This window comes from Carcharhinus amblyrhynchos, chromosome 25 (assembly GCF_965287045.1).
Source record: "Carcharhinus amblyrhynchos chromosome 25, sCarAmb.v2.hapA, whole genome shotgun sequence".
Taxonomy (NCBI): Eukaryota; Metazoa; Chordata; class Chondrichthyes; order Carcharhiniformes; family Carcharhinidae; genus Carcharhinus; species Carcharhinus amblyrhynchos.
Genome location: NC_137348.1, coordinates 5,902,800 through 5,919,628, shown reverse-complemented (window position 1 = coordinate 5,919,628; position 16,829 = coordinate 5,902,800). Strand labels below are relative to the sequence as shown.

Here is a 16,829-nt window from a genome sequence, read left to right as displayed (position 1 = left end):
CTAACACCGTTAGGTTAGGTTCTAACACTATTATTCCATCCAGTTCCTTCAACCCTCCTGTTTGATTTGGATTTGGGCCAAGAGGTGAAAACTGTTTTGCCACAGCATTCCGCACGGTTCCCGGAGAGTGCGCGCTGTGAACATAAGAAGTCGGAGCAGGAGTTAGACCATCCGGCCTCTCCAGCCTGTTCTGCCATTCAGCAAGATTGTGGGTCAGATTCTCCAACCTCACCCACAACCAGGATTCTCCAGTCCTGCTGCAGTGAATGGTCCAGAGCCACAGCAGTGTGGTCATCCCTTAACTGCCCTCTGAAATGACCTGACAAGCCACGCAGTTCAAGGGCAATTAGGGATGGGCAACAAACACAGGGCTTGACAGCGACACGATAGAATCAGAAAGAAATGCCTTAGGGGAAACCAAAATGTTGTGTTTCTTTTTATTGAGATTGTATTTCCTCTAAGATACTCTGCCAATTAACAAGATTTCAGCAACAGGGGATTTTAGATCTGATTTTATTGAATCCAATATCTTTTAGGGAACGGTTGGAAAATACTGTTAGCTGTGTCAAGGCATCCTTGTGTCATTAAATACTAAATTTAAACATTTACCAAAAATGAAATAAAACATTTAAAGCCTGGCCTGGGATTTACTTATCGCGACTCCTGATGACTCCTCATAACAGACAAATTGCAAACCGTTGTGGCAGCATGTTTCAAGCTTCCATTTGGAATTTGGGCAGAGAGGCCCTTACCATCCACAGTGTCCTAACACTGTAGAGCAAACCATATAGTCCTGTTGCTGTGCTGTATTCTCCAAGAAGATCCTGTGAACAAGACAAGTTCTCCCTTTCCTTGAGGAAGCAGTCAGAGATTCATATGTAAACAGACACTTCGATTGATAAAAGCGTTCCCAGATAAACATTTCCGAATACTTTTTGTCCCAGCAGTGACATCCACATCTCATGAATGAATGATAAGGAGTAGTGATTTGTTTTAATTTGAACGATGCGGAAGTATTTGTGATGAAGATTTATTGAATGAATGTTGTCATCTTGTAATTTTCCATCTGTACTTCAACCTTCAGGGTGAAATTGGGCCACCGGGAGCCAGAGGTGAACAAGGACTCATGGGTCAAAGGGTAAGTGACTGATCTGTTGTATACCAATATAAATAACCTTGTGTTCCCAAATTGAACCGTCACTGCAGAGACTTTCCAGTGGACTATCCCGCAGGAGGCCATCAGAGGAGAAACAAAATCTCTCGGCTCTTGTAGCCTTGAGGTTCTTGTTCCACGTTGTCCAAGATCTGAATCCTGTTTGAGTCTCAACGCTCAGGATAAACCTCTCAGAGTTCCACTTCGCGCCTGAGTCTCCCCTAAATGAATTAGTTGGGATAATGGTAATACATTGGAAGATGTTCCAGGAAATCATCGAATCCCTATAGTGCAGAAGGAGGCCATTCAGCCCATCGAGTCTCTAAAGAGCATCTTACCCAAGCCCACTCCCTCTGTAACCCCATGCATTTAGCATGGCCAGTGCACCTAACCTACATATCTTGGGGCAATTTAGCATGACCAATCCACCTAACTTGCACATCTTTGGAGTGTGGGAGGAAACTGGAGCACCCGGAGGAAACCCACGCAGACACGGGGAGAATGTTCAGAATCAGCACAGACAGTGCGGAGAACAGGTGCCGGAGTGTGGCGACAAGGGGATTCTCACAGTCACTTCATCACGATGATATTGTAAGCCTAGCTAGGGTAAATGCATGGGGTTGTGACAATAGGGTCTGAGTGGGATTGTGGACGGTGCAGGTTCAATGGGTTGAAGGGTCTCCTGCACTGTAGGGATTCTATGAGCAGGCCCGATGGGTTAATGGGCCTTTTCCTGCTCCTACATCCTTCGTTGCTAAACTTCCTTATCAATACGTCATGCAATGACTCTTTCTAGAATCACTCAGCTTGTTTCTTCTTTCTCAAGGGGGAGCCTGGTCTGGTGGGAGATGATGGACCTGTTGGTATCGATGGACTCAAGGTAAGAGTTTCAGTATTGAATCTACACGGACTGTAAGTTGCAACACAGGCTCTGAACTGGCAACCTTGGGACTGGGCCCATGTCGGATTATGGATCTCGCTAGTTAATCGTAACTGTGTCATTATTTTCTTGGCACAGACGCAATACCCTGTCTATGGTAGCGAGCTGAGACTGGAATGATTGCAATAGCTTGTCAGGATTAAAAGCCCCATGTCTGAAGCCACCCTCGTAGGCCTTGCCAGCAGACTAGGAGAAGATTATTTCTCCAAGATAGTCTGCTTCTGAACCATAGGGCAGGATTTATCACCTCGCACAAGAGACACAGGAAATTCCTACCTGAGGTCAACAGACATTCCTGTTGTCCATCCCTCGCTCGCACTGATTCTGTGGCGGGCAGGGCGGTAGAGTTCCAGCGATGGAATCCCTTCACTGCAGAAGGAGGCCATTCAGCCCATTGAATCTGCACCGACCCTGTGACAGAATATTTTACTCAGGCTCTACCCCTGACCTATCCCTGTAATCCAACACATGTACCCCGGTTAATCCACCTCATCCACACCTCTTGGGACACTAATGGATAATTTTATGATGGCCATTCAACTTGATTTGAATTTGATTTGATTTTGATTTGAATTTGATTTGATTTTGATTTGATTTGCATCTGATTTTGATCTGATTTGATTTATTATTGTCATATGTATTAGTATACAGTGGAAAGTGTTGTTTCTTGTGCACGATACAGACAAAGCATACCATTCATAGAGAAGGAAAGGAGACAGTGCAGAATGTAGCATTACAGTCATAGAGAAAGATTAACTGAGTATTGTTAGAGTTTAAAAGAGTTCAAGAGTTCAAACAGAGGTTTAAAAGCATAGGATGAGAGTAAGACATGGAATTAGAGGGTTTGCTGGCGATAGTTTGCAAGGAGCCGCCTTGCCCTGGCACTGTGCCACTGTGTCATGCATAAGGCTGTTGTTCCTCTATTCCATTCATGTCGTTTGTTTGGAGCCATAATCCAGGCGACATCCCAGTCAGTGCTGAGGGAGTGCCGCACTGTCAGAGGGTCAGTGCTGAGGGAGTGCCGCACTGTCAGAGGGTCAGTGCTGAGGGAGTGCCGCACTGTCAGAGGGTCAGTGCTGAGGGAGTGCCGCACTGTCAGAGGGTCAGTGCTGAGGGAGTGCCGCACTGTCAGAGGGTCAGTGCTGAGGGAGCGCCGCATTGTCAGAGGGTCAGTGCAGAGGGAGTGCCGCACTGTCAGAGGGTCAGTGCTGAGGGAGTGCCGCACTGTCAGAGGGTCAGTGCTGAGGGAGTGCCGCACTGTCAGAGGGTCAGTGCTGAGAGAGTGCTGCACTGTCAGAGGGTCAGTGCTGAGGGAGTGCCTCACTGTCCGAGGGTCAGTGCTGAGAGAGTGCTGCACTGTCAGAGGGTCAGTGCTGAGGGAGTGTCGCACTGTCAGAGGGTCAGTGCTGAGGGAGCACCTCACTGTCCGAGGGTCAGTGCTGAGAGAGTGCTGCACTGTCAGAGGGTCAGTGCTGAGAGAGTGCTGCACTGTCAGAGGGTCAGTGCTGAGGGAGTGCCTCACTGTCCGAGGGTCAGTGCTGAGAGAGTGCCGCACTGTCAGAGGGTCAGTGCTGAGAGAGTGCTGCACTGTCAGAGGGTCAGTGCTGAGGGAGCGCCGCACTGTCAGAGGGTCAGTGCTGAGGGAGCACCTCACTGTCAGAGGGTCGGTGCTGAGGGAGCGCCGCACTGTCAGAGGGTCAGTGCTGAGGGAATGCCGCACTGTCAGAGGGTCAGTGCTGAGGGAGTGCCGCACTGTCAGAGGGTCAGCGCTGAGGGAGTGCCGCACTGTCAGAGGGTCAGTGCTGAGGGAGTGCCGCACTGTCAGAGGGTCAGTGCTGAGGGAGTGCCGCACTGTCAGAGGTACCAACTTTCAAATGAAACTTTAAACTGCAGCCCTATTGGCCCTCTCCAGTTGATCTAAAATGTCCTGTGGCCCAGTGTTGAAGAGGAGCAAAGGAGAAATGTATCCCCAGTATCCTGGCCAATAACTACGCTCCAGCCAAGGCCTCAATGCTGCCTATGGGATCTTGCTGTGCTGAAAGTTTGTTGTCGCATTAGCTACTGGACAGCATGGCGCTACAGTGGTTCACACTGCTGTCTCACAGCACCAGTAACCGGGTTCAATTCTGGCCTTTGGGTGACTGTGATATAGATATAGAATGAGACAAAATCCCTATAGTACAAAAGGAGGCTATTTGGTCCATAAGACATAGGAGCAGAATTAGGCCACTCGACCCATCGAGTCTGCCTCGTCATGCCTGGTATTTTTCTCATCCCCATTCTCCTCCCTTTCCCCGTAACCCCTGACCCCCTTATTAATTAAGAAGGCCCATCGAGTCTGCACCAACCACAATCCCACCCAGGCCCTCTTCCCGTAACCCTCATTTACCCTGTGAATCCCCCTGACACTAAGGGGCAATTTTAGCATGGCCAATCGAACTAACCCGCACATCTTTGGAGTGTGGGAGGAAACCCCCGCAGACACGGGGAGAATGTGCAAACTCCACACAGACGGTGACCCAAGGCCGGAATTTTACCCGGGTCCGTGGCACTGTGAGGCAGCAGTGTTAACCACTGTGCCACCGTGCCACCCATGCCCGTGTCCTGCTGCCCTTGCGGAGTTTGCACATTCTTCCCCGTGTCTGCGTGGGTTTCCTCCACAGTCCGAAAGATGTGCAGGTTAGGTTTGGCCGTGCTAAATTGCCCCTTTGTATCCCCAAGCTTAGGGGGATCAGTAGGATAAGTGCATGGGGTTAAGGGAATGGGTTGGGGTACGACGCTCTGTTGGAGAATTGGTGCAGACTTAATGGGCCGAATGGCCTCCTTTTGCACTGTTGGGATTCTGTTGTATTCGATGGATCTGATCGAGGGACCTCTGCTGTGTGATGAGACTGGAAAAGCTGCAATTGTTTTCCATAGAACAGTGTGGGAGGAGGCCATTCAGCCCATCAGGCCTGTACTGACAACCATCCCACCTCTTCCTTAGAGCAGAGAAGATGGAACTTGCGGGATATGTTGAAATGTAGAAATGGTTTGGATAGAGGAAATAGGGAGCAATTGTTTCCATTGGTAACAGGATCAGTAACCTTAGGACCCAGATTTAAGATAAATGGAACATAAAATAGGGACAACACAAGGAGACTTTTTTTTAACATAGTCGCTAGGATTTTACCAGGCGAGGGGCGGACCATGGAAAGGTCTGTTCACCCCGGGAAGGATTTCACAGTTTTGGGGCGAGCGAGGCCATGAACTCCTGCCTTACGAGTGACTGAGATCTGGAATGCACAGCCTGATAGGACACGGGAGCAAACTCAGTAACAACCCTCGAGAAAGAATCGGATAAATGCATGCAGGAGATTACAGGGAAATGGGAAAAGAACAGGGAAGTGGGATTTGTTGGAAAGAGCAGACGCAGGCACGATGGGCTGAACGATCTCATTGTCTGCCGTGGCGTTCCATGAACAGCAACCTCCAGCAGAATGTTCTGCATCGGATATTCTTCACAGCGGGGGAGGTGGTGTGTGTGCTGTAATGTGGTTAGAGTCTTTGTTTCTCTCCATTCTTTGGGATGTGGACGTTGCTGGCCAGGTCAGCGTTTATTGCTAATCCCCAGTTGTCCTCAAACAGAATGGCTCACTGAGCCATTTTTCATTTAATTTGATTTGATTTATTATTTTCATGTACAGTGAAAAGTATTGTTTCTTACGTGCTATACAGACAAAGCATACCGTACATAGAGAAGGAAATGAGAGAGTGCAGAATGTAGTGTTACGGTCATAGCTCGGGAGTAGAGAAAGATCAACTTAATGCAAGGTAGGTCCATTCAAAAGTCTGATGGCAGCAGGGAAGAAGCTGTTCTTGAGTTGGTTGGTGCATAACCTCAGACTTTTGTATCTTTATCCCGAAGGAAGAAGGCGGAAGAGAGAATGTCCGGGATGCATGGGGTCCTTAATTATGCTGGCTGCTTTGCCAAGGCAGCGGGAAGTGTAGACAGAGTCAATGGATGGGAGGCTGGTTTGAATTACATTCACAACCTTTTGTAGTTTCTTCAGAGGGTGGTTAAAGGTCACTCATATAGCTGTGTATCTGCAGTCATGTGTAACATACATCACAGAATCTGTACAATGCAGAAGGAGGCCATTCAGCCCATTGGGCATGTACCAACTCTCCGACGGCATATCTTCTTCATGTCTGCGCCCTATTGCAACCCTGTAACCACCCACATTTACCCCACTAATCCCCCCCCAACCTACACATCTTGGGACACTAAGAGGCAATTTAGCATGGCCAATCCACCGAACCCGCACATCTTTGGACCGTGGGAGAAAACTGGAGCACCCGGAGGAAACCCACGCAGACACAGAGAGAACACAGGCATTGACCCGAGGCCGGAATTGAACCCGAATCCCTGGCTCTGTGAGGCAGCAGCGCTAACCGTTGTGCCACCGTGCCGCCCACGTATCTTATCCAACCGTGACTACAATAACAATTGGCTGTTTCTCCAAAAGAGTTTCACACGAGCAACATTTAAAGAGGAGCAGGATACGGAGAGCTGGAAAGAGCAGACAGGTTGTATGTGTTTATGTCGCAACACTAGAGGGAGCACCCCCCCGCATGTGCTTCATAGAATAGAATCCCTACAATACGGAAGAAGGCCATTCGACCCATCGAGTCTGCACCAACTCTCCAACAGAGTATCTTACATTGGCCCTCCCCCTTTCCCCGTAACCCCACGTATTTACCCCACTAATCTCCCTAACTTACACATCTTTGGAAACTAAGGAATAATTTACCATGGCTAATCCCCTAACCTACACATTTTTGAACAGTAAGGGGCATTTTACCATGGCTAATCCACCTAACCTGCACACCTTTGGACACTAAGGGGCAATTTAGCATGGCCAATCCACCTAATCTACATATTTTTGGATACTAAGGGGTAATTTATCATGGCCAATCCACCTAACCTGCACATCTTTGGACTGTGGGAGGAAACCGGAGCACCTGGAGGAAACCCATGTAGACATGGGGAGAATGTGCAAACTCCACATGGTCACCCAAGGGGAGAATTGAACCCGGGTCCCTGGCGCTGCGAGGCAGCAGCGCTAACCCCTGTGCTGCCCTTTACCCTGATCCTTTATCCTGGGACTCTGTTTCCCTGCTCTCAGTACCCCAGTAAAAAGTCTGACAACACCAGGTTTAAGTCCAGCCGATTTATTTGATAGTAAACTCAGAAGCTTTTGAGGTTCCCCTCTTCGTCAGGTGAATGGAGAGGTCTGGCCTCAGACAGAGCATATAACAGCACAGACAGTTTACAGATTACTGATTAGAATGCGAATCTTTACACCTAACTGCTATTCAAGTCTTAAAGTGGCCGACAATGTGAGTGGAAGGAGCTTTACTTCTTACTGTGTTTACCCTAGTCCAACGCCAGCATCTCCACATCCTCAATACCCCAGCCAGGGAAAACAAGCTTTCTGCTGCAGGTTATTACTTCTGTTAGTTGGCCCCCTGTACGATCATGCAGTGAGAGTGAAAACCTGGTGTTAGTCTTCAGTTGCAATGAGAGAGGGGCAGACAGCATTATAGCATCTCCATTCCGAAGGTCGTTCGTGCTGGAGTTGCATCCTCCTTGCAGTGCTAACGTAACACCGCTGGGGCTGGGGCTGGGACTGGTTGGGGGGGGGATATTGGTGATGGTCAGGAGACGTTACTGCTTGCCCAGGTGTACATCGAGCAGAATTTTACACCGGTGGGATTTACAATTCCGCCAAAGTGAATGGAAGTTTTAGTGGCTCGCCGTGTTTTACAGACCCGCCCCAGTCACACCAGGGTCATAAAACTCTGCTCAAAGACATTTTCCCTTATAAATGTAGACTTCGGAATTTATACTGGAAAAACATTGACAAGAAATGTACACTGACAAGATTTTTAATACATTGTAGATAATTTAACAGCAAAGTGACTGCACTTGGAAGCAGGGAATTGGAATTGTTGGAATGTTGCCATTTCTTTACTAAGCAGTTGGGATCTATAAAATTGCGGTACTTAAGAAGATAGAAACTTGGGAACAGCAGGAGGCCATTCAGCCCCGCGAGTCTGTTCTACCATTTAATGTGATCATGGCTAACTGGGGAACTAACTCCAATTATTCATCTTTGTCCCATATTCTTTAACGTCTTGTTGTGTACAGCAGAACAGTGATAGAAAGACAAATTCACATAGGTGATTTCAAATGTGAACACAAAAGTTTGGAACATGATGTGTTCACAGATGTAAGTTTTAAGAAATCACTATTTGAGGTACTGTACTGTCACACAAGGAGAGTATGGACAAGTTGTAACGTCCCTAACTTTGTGAGGTGTTGTGGGTTGTAACAGAAGGAAAAGAATGTGGTTTGCACATGTAGATTCAAGCTAACAACAACAAGGGTTTATTGAGGAGCTGCTCTCTCTGCACTGCAGAATACAAAAACTGAAAGTAAAACAACAGCCTGAGGGTGCACCCATCAAATCATGTGATCAGCTCTTAAAGCAACCTGCATCCTTTTTTTAAATCTGTAATGTGTGTAGTCTTCAGGTGAAGTGGGATTAGAAGGTGACATATAATTCGACCAACTGGATTCACCACCAAAATCCTGGGGGTTATTATTGAGCAGAAACAGAACTGGACCAGCCAAATAGATACGGTGGCTACAAGAGCAGGTCAGAGGCTAGGAATTCTGTGGCAAGTAACTCTCCTCTGGACTCCCCAAAGCCTGCCCACCATCTACAAAGCACAAGTCAGGACTGTGGTAGTATACACTCCACTTGCCTGGATGGGTACAGCTCCAACACTCAAGAAGCTCGACACCATCCAGGACAAATCAGTCCACTTGATTGGCACCCCATCCACCACGTTATCCCCTCCATCACCAACACACGGGAACAGCCGTGTGTACCATCTACAAGACATCCTGCAGAAAATCACAAGGCTCCTACGATAGCACCTTCCAAGTGAGACGTCTACCACCTGGAAGGAAAAGGGCAGAGGATATCTGGGAAGAGCACTACCTTGAAGTTCCCCTCCAAGTCACTCACCATCCTCACTCGGAAATATATCGGCCGTTCCTTCACTGGGTCAAGCACCCTCCCTAACAGCACTGCGGGTGCACCTACACCACATGGATTCAGGAAGGCAGCTCAGCACCACCTTCTCAAGGGGGCAGTTAGGGATGGGCAGTAAATGCTGTCCTGGCCAGTGATGTCCCTGCCCCCTTGAAAGGATATTTTTTTGAAAACGATGTAATCCTACCCCATTTTCAAGTCTTACATCAGATCCCTATTTTTATATTTCCTTTATAAATTCCAAAGTCCACATTTATAATGGAAGCCGGGGGAGGTGTAATTACAGAACAGCCAGCTTACAAGAGGCAGTTTTTATTGCAAAGGAATTTTTAATGGAAAAATTTGCTGAGAAGCCAGTGAAAGCATGGCATTTTGAACGTATGATATCAACACTGATAATCAACACTCATACATCCATACTCCACGGTAGATCCTTGTATTGTTTTTTTAACAGAACTGTGCTTGCGGGCTTAATCACACGTTCCTTCCCTTTTACGTTTCGCGGAATTAATCTGCCGTGTCTATTCTTACATGAAGTACTTTGCTCGGGAAATCTATTTTCGAAAGTGAGGTGTCCTCCCCTGTGGCTTGTTGGAACGTACTTTGGTCCATTAGTTCCCTGATTGTGGCTGAGGTTTTGTAAAGCTGCTGAAATGTACATTTCCCACAAAATTGCAAAGGTCTGGAATATATCCAGTCTCAATATTCTTCAGTGGAAAGAAGTCCAGCTTACCTGAACCTCTTATCTGGCAACTGTTAAACCATCCCAGTCAATACTCCACAGACCATCTTGAGTGAATCAGCAACGATTTGCAGGAGGAATGTATTTTATTTCAAGGTGATTACATTGGACAGCACGGTGGCACAGTGATTAGCACTGCTGCCTCACAGTGCCATGGACCCAGGTTCGATTCCTGGCTCGGGTCACTGCCTGTGTGGTGTTTGCATGTTCTCCCCATGTCTACGTGGGTTTCCTCCAACAATCCAAAGATGTGCGGGTTACGTGGATTGGCCATGCTAAATTGCCCCTTAGTGTCGGGGCACTAGCTAGGGTAAATGCATGGGGTTATGGGGATAGGGCCTGGATGGGATTGCGGTCGGTATAGACTCAATGGGCCAAATGGCCTCCTTCTACACTGTAGGATTCGATAGGAAAGGGTGTCCTATTACATTCCCGACTGAACGCCAACATTGATCAAATCCAAGACATGTGAGGTCTTGATCAACCTCTGAGGCCAACTAAGGAATTACTTGTTAGAGTTCATTGGCGAGGAAGCTAGTACATTTGTGTCTTGACTCCCTATAACCTTGCAGCTTTACTTTAATAACTTTCATTAAATACATCATGGGGTGACTCAGTGGTTAGCGCTGCTGCCTCACAGTGCCAGGGACCTGGGTTCAATCCCAGCCTCAGGCGACTGTGTGGAGTTTGCACGTTCTCTCCGTGTCTGCATGGGTTTCCTCCAGGTGCTCCGGTTTCCCACCATAGTCCAAAGATGTACAGGTCAGGATGATTGGCGAGTTAGGTTGATTCGGGAGGATTAGCAGGGTAAATATGCGGGGTTATGGTGGGATTGCTGTCAGTGCAGGTCCGATGGTCTGAATGGCCTCCTTCTGTACAGTAGGGATTCAGTGATGAAAGGTCTTGTTGGGCAGTGGGTTTTATCGCTGTCTCTGAGCCAGAGGCTTCTCAGTCATGTAATTGGAACCTCTAATATAATCTGTTCATCGATCTGGACTACGATGTGTGTGTTACCACAGCAACCCGGAGTCCTCTGGGATGGACTGGCAGTTGGACAGCCAGATTAGCAAAATTGATATCAACAACATGGCGTTCCATCCTCATTTCAGCTGTAGTAGAGCTGGCGCCTGCCTTCTTGCCCTTCACATGGTTAGTTTTTTTTAAGCCTTAATTGATTTTGCATTCTAAAACCTCAATTACAATGCAGGCAAAGTTTGAAGTGAAATTAAAACCTATAGACTTACAGGCACCTTTGTTTAACATGAAGCTAACTAAAGTTTTAACGCTTTCTGATCATGCAAATGCAGCACCACAAATTAAGCTTAAAGTTAAAGTTGTATTTTATATCTAATACTCCCAGTACAAATATAAACTATTTAAACTATCTCTATTTTCTAACACTACCTACAGATCAATCTCTTCCAGAAATAAATATTTGCATTTATATAGTGCCTTTCACAACCACAGGATTCCCCAAAGTGCTTCGCAGAAAATATTAACAACTTGCATTGATATAGTGCCCTTTTACAGAAACAGAGCCCCTTCACAGGAGAGATTATCAAACATGTATTTACTCCAATCAGCATAAGAAGATATTAGGACTGGTCAGAGAGATAGCTTTCAGGGGATGTCTTGAAGGAGGATTAAGAGGTGGAGAGCTGGAGGGATTTAGAGAGGGAATTCTAGAACTTGGGACCTTGGCTACTGAAGCCTTAGACACTAAAATTGGGGGTGTTCACCAACACCTTTAGTTTCTCAGAAGACTAAGGAAATTTGGCACGTCCGCTATAACTTTCACCAACTTTTACAGATGCACCATAGAAAGCATCCTTTCTGGTTCTATCACAGCTTGGTATGGGCTCCTGCTCTGTCCAAGACTACAAGGAACTACAAAAGGTCATGAATGTAGCCCAATCCATCACGCAAACCAGCCTCCCATCCATTGACTCTGTCTACACTTCCCACTGCCTCCGCAAAGCAGCCAGCATAATTAAGGACCCCACTTATCCCAGGCATTCTCTCTTCCATCTTCTTCTGTTGGGAAAATGATACAAAAGTCTGAGGCCTGAGGTCAAGAACAGTTTCTTCCCTGCTGCCATCAGACTTTTGAATGAACCTACCTTGCATTAAGTTGATCTTTCGCTACACCCCTAGCTATGACAGTAATACTACATTCGACACTGTCTTGTTTCCTTCTCTAGGAACAGTATGCTTTGTCTGTATAGAGCACAAGAAACAATACTTTTCACTGTATGTTAACACATGCGACAATAATAAATTAGATCAAATCAAAAAGGCCGGAATTGGAAGGGCGTGCCCAACTTGGAGGATTGTAGGAGACTTCAGGTTTGACTGATCTTTTTCTCCTCAACTGATCTGCATCTTGCTCACTGCCCTCTTGTCTTTCCCCACCAGGGTGACAAGGGAGACCCAGGGGCAGAAGGAGATAAAGGAGACAGGGGTCCGGAAGGATTGAAAGGAGCAGAAGGCCCACCAGGGTTTCCAGGAATCACAGGAGTTCAAGTAAGTATCCTTCCAATTTCCAAAAAAAAAAATCACCAGTACGGAGCAACTGGAAACAACTTGTGGACAATCACAGAAAAATGGAAAATGTCACAGCGTCGATGTGGATATTTAAAATCCCCAACTATCTCAGAATATTTGCCCACCAAGATTATTCAGACTTGACCATTTATGAAGCATCCACAAGATCCTAGTCATTTTGCAAGGCTCCTAGATTTTTCTTCATTCTTTCATGGAATGTGGGTGTTGCTGGCAAGGCCAGCATTTGTCGTCCATCCCTAATTGTCCTTAAACTTTTTTTAAAATTCATCCCTGGGACATGGGCATCACCGGCTGGCCAGAGATTATTGCCCATCTCTGGTTGAGAGTCAACCACATGGCAGTGGCTCTGGAGTCACATGTAGGCCAGACCGGGTAAGGACAGCTGATTTCCTTCTCTAAAGGACATTAGAGAACCAGATGGGTTTTTTCCAACAATCAACAATGGTTTTACAATCATCAGCAGATTCTTAATTCCAGATACTTTTCATTGAATTCAAATTCCATTATCAGCTGTGGCAGGATTCGAACCCTGGACCCCAGAACATTTGCTGAGTTTCTGGAGTAACAGTCTAGCGATAATACCACTGAGCCATCACCCCCCATTACTAGCTAGGCCATTTCAGATGGCAGTTGAGAGTAATCTGGAGTCACACATAGACCAGATCGGGTAAAGACGGCAGATTTCCTTCCCTAAAAACCTAATGGGTTTTTATCAAGGGTCACCATTACTGAGACTAGCTTCCAATTCCAGGTTTTTATTATTTGACTTTAAGTTCCACCAGCTGCCGTGGTGGGATTTGAACCCAGTGTCCCCAGAGCTGTAGCTCGCACCTCGGGATTACTAGTCCAGTGACATCCCCGTTTACCCCTCTATATATAGTGGAGAGAGGACTACAATACGGTAATCCAGTTTTCCAATGTACACTGACTGCCAGCAAGGGTCAACACTGGGGTCGAGACTCAATAAGTTCCCCACAGCATTTCTACTCTAACACTGTGAGGCAGCGGTGCTCACCGCTGTGTCGCTATCAAAGGTTATTGTGAAAAATAAAAGCTCATAGTCTGAGTGATAGCACATTGGCACGGATAGAATGTTGGGTGGCTAACAGGATATCACAGGTCAACCTAAATGGGTATTTTTTCTGGTTGGCAAGTGGTGTGCCGATTGGAATCAGTGCTGGAACTGTTTAAATGACTCAGATGAAGGGATAAAAGGTGTGGATGCTAAATTCACCAATCACACAAAGGTGAGTAGGAGAGCGAGTTGTGAAGAGGACAGATAGAGGCTGCAAAGGGATATGGAAAGATTAAGTGAGTGGACAAAGATTTGGCAAATGGAATATAATGCAAGAAAAGTGTGAAATTGTCCATTTTGGCATGAAGAATAAAAATGAAGCATATTATCTAAATGGTGAGAGACTGCAGAGCTCTGAGGTGCAGAGGGATCTGGGCGTCCCAGTGCATGAATCACAAAGGGCTAGTATACAGGCACAGCGGGTAATTAGGCAAGTTAACGGAATGTTATCATTTATTGTGAGGGGAATTTAATGCAGAAGTTATGCTTCAGTTGTACAGGGCACTAGTGAGCCAAACGTTTACCCGCACGCCCGCCCAAGGTTCATAGGAGCTCGCCCGAGGCCAATGGAGAAAGCCATTCTGCGAGCTTCATCTGCCCCGATTCCGGGGTGGGCGTGCCGTTAAAATTCTGACCCACATCTGGAGTACTGAGCACAGTATTGGTCTCCTTAAGGGTTAAGGGAAGATGTAAATGCAATTGAATCAGTTCAGAGAAGATTTACTAAACTCATTCCTAGAGTAGGCAAGTTGTCTAATGAGGAAAGACTGGACCAGTTAGACTTGTATCCACTAAAGTTTAAAAGGGTAAGAGGCAACTTAATTGAAACATATAAGACCCTGAGGGGTATTGACATGGTGGATGTGGAAAGGATGTTCCCTCCTGCCAGAACTAAGAATCATTATTTAAAAATAAGAGATCATCTATTTAGAGCAAAGATGAAGAGAAATCATTTCTCTCCGACCATCACAAGCCTTTGGAACTCTCCTGTTGAAAAGACAGTGGAAGCAGTCTTTCAATATTTTTGAGGCATATTCTTGATAAGCAGGGACTGACAGCATGTTGGGGAGTAGGTGAGAATGTGAAACTGAGCTTAGAATCAGGTCAGTCATGATTTGCATGAATATCAGAGTAGGTTTGAAGGGCCAGGTGACCTACTCCTGCTCCCAATTCATATCATAGAATCCCAACGTGTAGGAGGAGGCCATTCAGCCCATCAAGTCTGTACCGACCACAATCCCACCCAGGCCCTATTCCCGTAACCCCACACATTTACCTTGCTAACCCCCCTGGCACTAAGGGTCAATTTAGCACGGCCAATCAACCTTACCCGCACATCTTCGGACTGTGAGAGGAAACCGGAGCACCCGGAGGAAATCCACGTGGATACAGGGAGCAAACTCCACACAGACCCAAGCCTGGAATTGAACCCCAGATCCCTGGCGCTGTGAGGCAGCAGCACTAACCACTGTGCCACAGGGCCACCCTTTACGTATGTTGATACTGCATTGTGTTATTCCTAGGTCTGTCACAGTCACAAAACAGCTGGCGGGATGTTCCAGTCTCGCCAGCGGCAGGAATTGCTGTGGGCGGGACTGGAAAATTTGGAGAGCGGCCAAAAGTCCATTGACTTTTGGTGGGAATTCCCGGTCACTGCAGCAGGACTGGAAAATTCCGCCCTACACCACTACGTTATTCCACCTGTTCCATGGGTTGCGGTGCAGTGAAGGTACAGTTGACTCTGTGACCTGCGCCTGCAAAACTGGGAAACACATACTTTACATCGTTTGACGCACAGTGAGAAACGAGGCGATATAATTCTGTCATCATCACCTCCCACCGCCCCCACTTTGTTCCAGCTTTGAATCCCTTCCCTGCATGGAAATTGGTTTTTGAAGGAGTTATTTTATCTGTTGCAGTTTGAGGGACAGGTCATGTCAAAGAACAGTACAGCACAGAAACAGGCCCTTCAGCCCTCCAAGCCTACACCGATCATGATGCCCCAACTAAACTAAAACCGCATCCACTTACAGAGTCCGTATTTTAAAGTAGAAGTAAAGATTATTCGTCACAAGTTGGTTTACATTAACAGTGCAATGAAGTTATTGTGAAAATCCCCTAGTCGCCACACTCCGGTGCCTATTCGGGTACACTGAGGGAGAATTTAACACGGCCAATGCACCCTAACCAGCACATCTCTCGGACTGTGGGAGGAAACTGGAGCACCTGGAGGAAACCCATGCAGACACGGGGAGAATGTCCTGTCCTATTTATGTGGTCATTTAGTTGCCCCTTACATGCCACTATCGTACCTGCTCCCATCACCACCTCCCCGGGCAGCGTCAAAGAGCCTACTCCACATCATCTTTGAATTGGATCGATAGAATCTTGCTTCTGAAAATGAATATTTACACAAGGCAAACCCACCTTGAAACTTAGCGAGTGTTATTCAGGTAGAAATGTCGTGTCGATCTACTTGTTTAAAGCCTCCACACTGATCTTATTTGGTTTAGAAAATGACAGTTGGCTGTTAGAATGCTTCTGAGAAGTATGTTCTCCGCAGTGTGTCAAAGTGCAATGGCTTTTGTTGCTTTTCTTTTCCACTGAATAATAGTTCTGGTAATGTCATTTACAACGGTGGCCTACGCTGAGGTCTTTGCGCACAGTTTCCCTATAATCTCCATTAATATTCTCAATGGGGTTGAGTGTGGGAGCAGTCGGCTAGTTGCCATCCTTATCTGCGGTCTGAGACTGCTTTTGAAACTGTTTGGGAACACTGTAAGCTCTTTGTGGAGAAGGATGACTTATTCATAACAGCACGCCGTGTATCTTTTGGAGGCTATTTTTAAATGCTGCTCTTAACTACAAACATAAGAACATAAGAAATAGGAGCAGGAGTAGGCCATCTGGCCCTTCGAGCCTGCCCCGCCATTCAATAAGATCATGGCTGATCTGTCGTGGCTCAGTTCCACATTCCAGCCCTCTCCCCATAACCCTTAATCCCCTCTCTTATCAAAAACCCATCAACCCGCTTCTTGAAAATATGTAGCGACGCAGTCTCCACCACTTCAACGGGCAGAGAATTCCAGAGATTCACCACCCTCTGAGTGAAGAAGTTCCTCCTCAACTCCGTTCTAAAACGCCCCCCCTTTATCTTGAGGCTGTGCCCCCTAGTCCTAGTGTCTTTTTCTTTTTTTCTCTCTCCCCCCCTCCTCCACCCCCCCCCGCCAAACCGATCCCTCAGCGTT

General features: G+C 46.8%; 1 protein-coding gene across 1 annotated transcript in view; it reads left to right on the top strand.

Annotated features, from left to right (window-relative positions):
• Nucleotides 1–16,829, top strand: part of col27a1b (collagen, type XXVII, alpha 1b) — a 576,392-nt gene that overhangs the window by 441,117 nt on the left and 118,446 nt on the right. Inside the window, exons 35-37 of the mRNA XM_080211775.1 lie at nucleotides 1,085–1,138; nucleotides 1,980–2,033; nucleotides 12,357–12,464. Coding sequence (XP_080067901.1) covers nucleotides 1,085–1,138; nucleotides 1,980–2,033; nucleotides 12,357–12,464 — 216 coding nt within the window. The remainder of the gene's footprint in view (nucleotides 1–1,084; nucleotides 1,139–1,979; nucleotides 2,034–12,356; nucleotides 12,465–16,829) is intronic.